The sequence below is a fragment of the Panthera uncia genome, assembly GCF_023721935.1.
Source record: "Panthera uncia isolate 11264 chromosome C1 unlocalized genomic scaffold, Puncia_PCG_1.0 HiC_scaffold_4, whole genome shotgun sequence".
NCBI classification, from domain to species: domain Eukaryota; kingdom Metazoa; phylum Chordata; class Mammalia; order Carnivora; family Felidae; genus Panthera; species Panthera uncia.
Genome location: NW_026057585.1, coordinates 71,869,931 through 71,879,766, shown reverse-complemented (window position 1 = coordinate 71,879,766; position 9,836 = coordinate 71,869,931). Strand labels below are relative to the sequence as shown.

The following is a 9,836-nucleotide window of genomic DNA, read 5'->3' as shown; positions in this document are numbered from 1 at the left end:
GGTCGCAGGGATCAGATCATAGGTAAAAGTACTTTTGGAAAACATAACATGCCTGAAGAAATGTGGCTAATGAAAGCTCTTCTAAAAGACTCCCACCTGGGCGAGACCCCCACCCTCACCCCCCGCCTTTGCCCTCTCGTCCTGGGCGGGGTTGGCTGCCTGTGGCTGGAGACCCACAGCCACGCTGTGCCCAGCAGTACCTGGCAGAGAGCCCTGCTTAGCAGATATGTGTTGATCATTGACTGGTTTGGGGATTAAAATGTTTCTGCCTTCCTCCCCGTGAAACACTGGAGCTGTTTCCCTGGCCCTCTCCCACTGCCAGCCAGGAGGGCCTGATTCATTCGGCTGCCATCCAGCACATCCTCAGCAGCCGCCACCTCAAGTGTTGGGGGCTCAGGAGGTGGTGCCGGTCTTACTTCCCTGCCACCGAGACTCAGGCTCTCCTGTGGAAACACAGGCTGGGAATGGAGAGGACTTGCTTCCAGCCACACAACCAGGAAGTGAGGGGGTCCCCACACTTCACCCAGGGGCCGGGAGGGTGTCTCTGCAACTCGCGTGGCTGCTGGTGGTGCCCTCTCCTCCCCAAACAACGCTGAGCACAGGCTTTCTTTGATACCCTTGCTGAGAGCCCTGCCAGCGGCCTGGGGGGCCAGAGACCAGCTCCTTCCAGGTCTGTATCTCCCTCCCGTCGGCTGGGTTGTCTCCCATCCCTGCTAATGCTCCCATGATGCCGTCCCTTCACCTCAAGCAGACTTCTCGCCCGGGCTTGGCCAAGCAGTCACAGCCAGCACCCTGCCATCACCCCCCTGCTTCCTGGACAACCAGTCCTTACTCCTAATTGTGTGCACTTTTCCTGGTTCTCTGGACGGTGAAAACATTTGGCCTTTTCTAACAATCGGCTGTCTCTGTGTGGTTGGCATACAGTGAGATTGTATAAAGGTCATCATCTGCCTTACTGTGGAAACTTCTGGAGGACACCAGAATCAGGCCGATGTAGTTTTCTGTTCCGTTGGGTCTCCACTACATGCTAAGCATGGAGCATTCCTTCCCTACTCCTGTCAAACATCCTGGGTGGTAAGGGCCCTGGTCCCACGTTACTGGGGAGGACACGCACTCTGAGGTCGCACGACTCCCAGGGTAGAAGTGAGCTTCGCCCAGCCCAGCCTGTGGGCAAAGCTCATGCTCCATCAGTGTGTCCTCTCTCCCTATGGTGAGCGCGTCACCAAACAGGGCACGACTGCCAGTGACTGGCGGAGCAGTGACCGCCCCTTGCCCTTGAGCACGCTCACACATGCGGCTGTGTCCCAGCTTAAGAGCAGCTGCTCCGCCACGTCACGTCTCCCGCCAGCTCATCCCGATGCCCCCACGTAGAGCTGAGCTCCTTCCTGAGAAGAGCTGTCTACACCCGCCATCCCCACTTCACTCTCTTCCCCTTCCTGCGAGGCGCTCTAGCCCACCTTTCATCCACACCGCCTCTCCAGAATGTGGCCAAGCTATCGCAGATCTCCACGTCACCTGGTCCCGAGTGGCTCCTCAGTTCCCATCCGCTCAGCCTCTCAGCAGCACTGCCACCTGCTCACCCCTCCTCCGGGAGCCACTGCCATCGGCCGCCCCGGGACGCCGTCCCTTTCGGTTCCCCTGCTCGCGGCTGGCCCCCCATCCTCTGTTGGGTCCCGCCGCCCCACCAGGCTCAGTCTTCTGCCTCTTCCTGTCTACGCTGACCTCAGCCTCCCTGCTTTGAACACCGTCCACGGCCGTGATGGCTCCTGAAGTTTTGGCCCCTCCCTCCTCCTCTCCCTAAACTGTCCAACCGCCTCGTTGGCATTTCTGCTTCGAGGCACAACAGGCTCCTTGAACTCCAGCGTAACACTCGTAACACCGGGCTCCCGGTTCCATGCCCAGCGCCATCTCTCCACAGTCTCTCTGTCAGGGGGAAGTGGCTCCATTCTTCCAAGTGCTGGAAGCCTTCATGATGTTCCATGATGTTCCTTTTTCTCACACCACCCAACCCACCAGCAACTCCTGCGGGCTCTATTTCAAAAATGGGTCCAGAACCTGATCACTTCCATCACCTTCACCGCCGGCACCCTGATCCACATTACCCTCCCCTCCCTCACTGAGGACTGCCGCAGTCTCTTCATCTGGTCCTTGCCCCAAAGCCCCTTCTCCACATCCACCCTTCACCGAGGCCTTGGCAGGGTCAGCAGATGCTGTCACTCCTCCGAGGGCTTCTGTCTCACTGAGTCACGGCCCAAGCGTCCACGGTGGCCGACGAGGCCCCTGAGATGCCCGTCTCATTGGCCGTCCTTCTTGCCTACTCTGTGCTATGTGGGCCTCCTTGCCCTGCCCCTGCCTCCTCTGGGCCTGACTCGTTTTCTTTCCTACCTTGAAAGGTCACACACACATGTGGGATCACATGCACACGTTTCCACGTTTGTTACCTGTCTCCCCCCACTAAAATAGAAGCTCTGTGAGGCCAGGGACTTGTTTGCTACTGTATTTCCAGCACAGGCACTTCGCTGGCGCTCAGGACATCACTCCTGGTTGAGGAAATAAATGAGAACTCAGAGTGCAGGTTCCCAAACTCCATACCCCACAGCATCTCAAGCCCAGGAGGAGAGACGGGCTTGTGGCCAGGGGAGCCGTCTGCTCCTTGTCTCCCGGAGGTGTGCGTTGTCCTGCACACGAAGGCCCTGAGGTACGGGGACTCTGAGGCCAGACGGCAGAGCAGGACGCATGTGGCTGACATGGAGGCATCACGCCAGAGCACTGCTGACCAGCTGGTCGCTGCCAGAGAGGGATTAATAATAATCCCTACCATTCATCCAGAGCATTCCAGTGTACGAAGTGCTGTCACAGCCGATACCGAACCCGGGCCACACAACTGCCAGGAGGTGGGCAGAGCGAGCACCGGGGTCCCCATTATACCGATGACGCTCTGAGGTTAAGTGTCTGGCCCACGGCTGCACAAGAAGTGGCCGAGCCGGGCCCTGAGCCAGGCGTCCCCACACGGCACTGGAGCTGTATCCTGCCCAGAGCGATCTTTATCAAGTGAAAGTTCCACAGCAGGTGGACATATTTCTACCCTCCGAATAAACTACTGAGTAAAAAAAAAACCCCACAAATCATTTATTCTTTGGTTGTCTACACAGACACTCAAATACCGTAGTGCTGTCATGTGGCTGCCTGTGCAGGCCTCTGGGGGCGGCTCGGGGCCTGCGTCCTGAGCCCACAGCCGGGTCCAGAGGAGAGAGGGCCGTCCTGCCATGTCTACTTCGGGGAGCAGTAGCACCGTGCGGATAGCCGTGAGCAGGGTCCCGTTGGCCGGGCAGCAGATGGAACCTTCTCACTGCTCCGCAGCCCCCAGGGGCCGGCCGGTCCAGGGTGCAGGACGTTTACTCCAGGTGGGTCTGGCCACCCACCCACAGTGAGCTGGATGCTGTCAGAGCTCATCCCTGCGCCCCGCCTCACCGCCAGAGAGAGACTCCTCGACCGGCTGGGGGGGCCCCTCCTGGGGGAGGACCATCTCTTCGGGGTTGAAGAGCATCTTCACCAGGTCATCTGCCTGCACCCTGTCCTACAAGGACAGACCCGCCTATTCAGAGAGGCCTCGGGACCAGGCACTCCCCTCTCTCAGGCGCTACTCGCCCGAGAACAAGAAAGTCTTCCTCCCTGGCTTCTGAGCTCCTCTCCTTCCCAACAGCTCCTCCTCTCTGGGCGGACAGCTGGGTGCTGCCCAGCCAGGGAGTCTAGCACCAGGACCGTCCCTGATCCTGGCATCCCTGACCTACAGCCCCGTTTACAAGTAAGGAAGAAGGGCCGGGGAGGACAAGGAGACGTGGCCACGGTGACACATCGCTGGAGGGAGGGGCCTCTGTGGACTTAAGGCCTGGGACTCTTGTCATGTCTAAGCCACTGGCAATGAGACGAGAAGGTGGGAGCAGAACCCGAGCCCTTCCAGGAACAGACCACAGCGGTACCAAGTGCTCTCACCCGCTCACTGTGTCGGGCGTCCAACGTGAACCACAGGGCGATGGCACAGCGCTGGCCTCTGGTGACAGCCCTCACTCCGTGCGGGTTTTCGGTGCCTGAAGAGAACCCCACAGCCCTTCCGCACTGGGGCTGTACTTCTGCCTGAAGGAGACACAAAGTGTGGGGTGGTGGGGTGGTACATGGGATGGAGACTGTAACCTGTCTTCAGAAGGGACACGGGATCATCAGGGTCCGGGATCAAGGGTGGTTCCTCAGCCTGGTTTCCCAAAGACCAGAGCTGGAGAGGTGGCCATTCAGAGGAGTAGGTGACACATCTCAAAGCCCCCCCCCCCCCACCCCCCGCCGGCTTGAGGAGGGGAGCCCTGGCCGCTGGGCCCATGGCACTTTGGGCGTTTCTGTCTCCCAGGGATGGGGACAAGGGCATACTCACTGTCACAGTCTTGGCGTCTAGTTCAGTGAAATAGAAGGTTCCTCCATCGAAGTCTCCATTTAGATAAAGAATAGCACTGGGAACAACAGACAGTGTCTTGCCAAGGGCCTCCTCCTCCTCCTCCCCCCCTCCCTTCCCCTCCCTTCCCTGCCCTTCCCCTCCCTTCCCCTCCCTCAACAACCCACAGCTCCAGTTCCTTCATCTCCAGGTGCTCTCAACCAGCAGCTGGAGGATGGCTTCATGGAAAGAGAGCCTTCTAGACCCTTCTCTGAAGCCTCAAACATGACCCCAGCCTTCCCACCCCTCTACCCTCACTCCAGAGAACCCGCTGTCCTTCTCATGACACCACAGTGGAATGACTCCCTAACTGTCTGACCTCCTAGCCAGAGGGCGTGGGGATAGGGATTGGATTCTGGGGACAGCTGGGCCCACAGCTCCGTGTGCGTGTGTGTTGGGGAGGGGGACAGCTGTCACCTGTAGTCCCGGAAGGTGTAGGCAGGGGGCTCCTTGATGCATACGAGGGCCTCGGCGTTCAGGATGCAGTTGTCCACGTGGACTGGGTGGCTGCTGTCCTTCCTCTCAGCCTGTGCCTCTGGGGCCGGGGTAACGCACATTAATGCAGGGACACCTCAGGAGACACTGCAGCTCTCCTGTTGGCATGGGGGGTACTTCCCCAAATGTGTCTGGGTCTATGGAAATGGCCAATGAACTAGGGGGGGTCTCTGGCTCAGCCACCAGCCCAGAGGCCAGGACAAATCTGCAGGTTTCCCAGGAAGGTTCTTGGTGGGGCAAACAGGTGCAGCAAGTAGGGTCAGGAGGCTCTAACCAAGGGGCAGGTTCCTGGGCTGAGCTGCCAGACCCCAGCTTTCTGGCTACAATACAAAACAGGAATCCCCAGAGAAGTAAAAATGAGGAGTCAGGAGGGTGGCAGGATGCAGGCAGGGTACGGTGAGACTCCATATGCAGTGGGAGACAAGGTGAGGACGGCATGGAGGGGGAACAGATAGGAGCAAAGGTAAAGAGTTAGCAGGGTGCCTGGGTGGCTCAGTCGGTTGAGCGTCTGACTTTGGCTCAGGTCATGATCTCACGGTTAGTGGGTTCGAGCCCTGCGTGGGGCTCTGTGTTGACAGCTCGGAGCCTGGAGCCTGCTTCAGATTCTGTGTCTCCCTCTCCCTCTCTCTCTCTCTCAATCAATCAATCAATCAATCAAAAGGTAAAGAGTTAGTCTCAGTAGGGCTTTGCAGGTGGAGGAGCCATGCAGGAGGAAGGTCGTGAAAGAGAACAGACGGCACATACTCTAGGACGCCAGGCAAGCACGCACATCACACGGAGCCATCGCCCCCAGTGCAAATGTCTGGCATGCCCTGAGCAGGCTGGTGGCCCTGTCAGGTCACCATAGATTCCTTCTATTTGTCCCCACCTGTGCAGCCAGTCATCAGGCCCTGTCCCTCCACCTCCTACACCCCCCTCATGTCTTCCCTTCTCTTTACTCCCAACACCACCTGCCAGCTCTAGGCCTTTGTCCTCACCCACCCAGGTCACGGCTGATGGGCTTTCCTCCCTCTGGCTTGATCCATGCCCTCCGAATCGCTCAACACAAAGCAGCAAAACTAACCTTGTAAAAAAGAGGTCTCACCGAGCCCTTCCTGCTTGATGACTCTTCCCAGCTTCCCACTGCCCATGCCCCCAGCTTGGGATGCCGTGACACATATAGTTGTGTATCTGACACATTCCTTTGGGTGTGTCCAGATTTTGATAGAAATCCAAACCTTCCGGGGGAGAGTAAAGCTCTCTAATCCCTGCCACCTAGCCACAGCGCATCAGTGCCGAGAGCCTCTGAAGGCTGTGGCATGACAGATCTAGCTGTAGGCCACGTGTGACCCCCGCCCCCCTCCACGGGCACTGGCCATCCCTCACCCCTCCTCAGGACAGCAAAAGGGATAGAAGAGAGGGCGAGTGGGCAAGGACTGACCTTGAATCTGCTCTGACTTGGTTTTTGTTTTGTTTTAAAGATTTTATTTTTAAGTAATCTCTACACCCACTGTGGGGCTTGAACTTACAATCAAGAGTTGCATGCTTGGGGTTCCTGGGAGGCTCAGTCAGTTAAGCATCTGACTTTGGCTTAGGTCATGATCTCACGGTTTGTGAGTTCAAGCCCCGCATTGGGTGAGCTTGAGTTTTGGGCTCTGCGCTGGCAGTGCGGAGCGTATGTGGGATTTTCTCTCCCTCTGGGATTCTCCTCTCTCCCTCTCTCTGCCCCTCCCTCACTTGTGCACTCTTTCTTTCTCTCAAAAAAAAAAAAAAAAAAAAAGAGTTGTACGCTCTCACTGAGCCAGATGGGTGCTCCTTAATTTTCCTTGATTTATAAAATTAGATCTCTCACAGATTTGGTATTTAACATGTGGTGACAGAGAACTTGCAACTTAGCTCATGATTGATCTACACACCTGTACGTCCAACACCACTGCTGAGGACCAATGGCCTACAGGATGAAAACCAACTCCTGAATGTAGTTCTCCATAATCTGGCTTCTGAAGGCCTCCCCAGTCTTATCTGACTACCCCAACTTCACCCCCACTCCCCAGAAACAGCCACTTTCTTAGCCCCCACCACCAGGCCACCAGGTTGTCCAATGCCTGCCCTCGTTTGCACATGCTGTTCTCTCTGGCTTAAACAACCTCTCGTCACCTGCGCACTCCACAGCTCCTATTCATCCTGCACAACTGTCATCACCTCCTCCGGGAAGCCCTCCTGTCCTCCCGGTTGACTGTAACTTCCTGGGCTGCACTGATTGCACTGGGCTGCCGCTTTCTGGTTCCCCAACTAGGATGAAAAGGACCTTGTCCTGTTCCTCCCCACGTCCTCGGCACCAGTGCCAGGGCGCAGAGCGTGTGTAGTGAGAGCGGCAGGGATGGAGAAGGCCCACCTTCGATGGCGGTGCGGCACACCAGGTGGGAGTAGGAGAAGTAGAGGGGGGTGTCCAGGCGGAAGTAGGACTCCATGACGCGCCGCACCTTCTCGGTCACGTTGTAGTACAGGTGGGCGCTCTGCAGGGGAACCTTCCCTTCCTGTCCCAGCTGCCAAGGAGACCAGTGGTCGGCTGCCCTTAACGCCCGTCTGTGGGCTGACGGGACCCACCGAGGCAACAGGCCCCCCTCCCTGTCCCTCGCCCAAAGTGCCAACGCTGCACCCACGCACAACGGCCCCCCAGTGTTACACCCGCCCCTCCTCCACCCTTCTCTTTATGAACAGTTTGTGCAGCCCTTCAGAAAGCACTCTCCCGGCTCTGGACACTGGTTGGTCTTGCTGCCTCGCTCTGATCACACTGAGTTTACTAGCCGGGACACAACAGTCCACCTCCCTCAACTTAATTCATCCTGTGACAGGCAGACACCTTCACCTTTCCTGCCTCCACCCCCAAGTCTCCCCTCTCCCAAAGCCTGAGCATCCCCTCTCCCCATCCCCCACACTCTAGAACACTGAGTATTGGTTTTACCTTGAGGGCCTTGAAGACAGTGACTCCATAGAACTTTTCACTGGGGGTGTGTGGGGAGGTCTGACCCCGGTAGCCATCTCCTGAGGTCGCTGCTGCCTACAAGGCCCAAAACACAGGACGTAGACAGGGCAGCTGGGGTGGTTAAGGGTGAGCAGTGAGGGGCACTGGTGCAGGGGAGGCTGGGCCTTGGGGTGAAGGCGCGGTCACCGGGTTTCCCTTACGTTGGTAAGTCTCTGCAGCTCTCGGCACTCATCATCGGAGATGACACCATCCATCACCACCCTCTGGGAACCATTCAAGACTTTGGAGTTCATGGTGAGACTGATGCCTTCGTAGAGCAGGGGGCCACCTGCAAAGCAGTCATGAGACTGGGCTGAGACCTGCAGCAGTTCTGTCCAGACACTCTCCATTGGATGGGGATAGAAATTCCAGGTGTTTCCAGGTCACCAGAGAAACCTCCTACTCGGTCACTTCCAAAGGTGGGGTGGCCAGGAGGACAGAACTGGGAGCTGACAAGACAGAAGAGCCAAGCGCTAGTCCTGGCTCCCCTCCCAAACAGTTGTTGGTTCTTGGGCCTTTGCCAGTAAGGAAACATCACCAACACATTCCTAAGACCATGAGCCCCAGAATCAGAAAGAACATGCTTATTAGCTGTGTGACCTTAGCAAGTTACTTAACCTCCCTGAGCTCTAATTTCCTCATCTGGAAAATAGCATCTACCTAAGTCTGATGCTTGTTTGATGTAAGAGAACAACAAGGCAAATTAAAAACCTAGCACAGGGGCGCCTGGGTGGTTCAGTCAGTTAAGCGTCTGACTTCAGCTCAGGTCATGATCTCACAGTTTGTGAGTTCAAGCCCTGCGTCGGGCTCTGTGCTGACAGCTCAGGGCCTGGAGCCAGCTTCTGATTCTGCATCTCCCTCTCTCTCTCTCTCTGCCCCTCCACCGCTCACACTCTCTCTCTCTCAAAAATAAACATAAAATTTTTTGAAAGGGGAGCGGCTAAATTAGCCGCCCCGTTTCAAAAAAAACAAAACAAAAACAAAAACAAAAAACGAGCACAATCCCTGGCACATAGTTAATGCTCAAAACTTTAGTTCCCATCATATCATTGTCACCAGCAGCAGCGGTATTTATTTACAATGGGGACTTCCATCTGCCCAACCCACCCCCCCAGGCAGTTATGAGGATCCAAAGAAACAACAGAGTGAAAACGGAGGAATGCGGGGCCAATTCTTTTCATATGCTAATCTTGTTAAATTAACCACTGTCAACTTAAGCCACAGCAGAGCAAAGGCCAACCTTCTCTTCTATCTATTTCTCGTGGCCTCCCTCCTTGCTGGGGACCCACTGGAGACGCAATTCAATTCCATCTATTTACTGAGGCTGCACTGTGTGCCCGGCCCCCGCGAGGGTCTCACACCAGAAGGTGGCACCTCTTCCAACAATTATGCACACGGGCAGACCTCGTGCAAGCACAGAGAAGGCTGCCAAGGAAGCTCAAAAGGAAGACGGAGGGGATCCTCAGGGCTGGGAGATTAAGAAAGGCTTTGTGGACAGAGATGATGGGCGGGCCCTGGGAGGAGGGACAGGCTGGCAGATGAACAGAAGGTATAAGCAGGGGAAGAGCTCAACATGAGGTGAAAGGGGCAGGCAGGGTGGGTAGGGGCAAGGTCCTTGTATTTGGAAGACTGGTCTAGCCACGTGGCGGGGGAGGGGAAGGACAGACCAAGGAGGGACAGGAGTGCTCTGACAGCACCGGGGCCTGCAGCACCGGGAGAGGAGAGGCCTAGGGAGACAGGTGAGGAAAAGCAGTTTCAGTGCAGGTTGGAGGGGGCAGGCACGGGGGCAGAGCCCTCGGATCTGGAGGCTTGGTAACAGGGTACATGATGGAAGCGGTGGGGGGGGGGGGGGGGGGG

General features: G+C 56.8%; 1 protein-coding gene across 3 annotated transcripts in view; it reads right to left on the bottom strand.

The window, feature by feature from the left end:
- Positions 1-3,106: 3,106 nt before the first annotated feature.
- Positions 3,107-9,836, bottom strand: part of P3H1 (prolyl 3-hydroxylase 1) — a 20,775-nt gene continuing 14,045 nt past the window's right edge. For 2 of the 3 annotated variants that reach the window (XM_049617358.1, XM_049617359.1), the window contains 7 exons: positions 8,141-8,268; positions 7,920-8,015; positions 7,350-7,500; positions 4,898-5,015; positions 4,424-4,499; positions 3,994-4,134; positions 3,107-3,577 (listed from right to left, as the gene is read on the bottom strand). In XM_049617358.1, coding sequence (XP_049473315.1) covers positions 3,443-3,577; positions 3,994-4,134; positions 4,424-4,499; positions 4,898-5,015; positions 7,350-7,500; positions 7,920-8,015; positions 8,141-8,268 — 845 coding nt within the window. In that variant the 3' untranslated portion in view covers positions 3,107-3,442. Of the gene's footprint in view, positions 3,578-3,993; positions 4,135-4,423; positions 4,500-4,897; positions 5,074-7,349; positions 7,501-7,919; positions 8,016-8,140; positions 8,269-9,836 lie in introns of those variants that run through there. The other variant, XM_049617360.1, reaches the window with a different exon arrangement.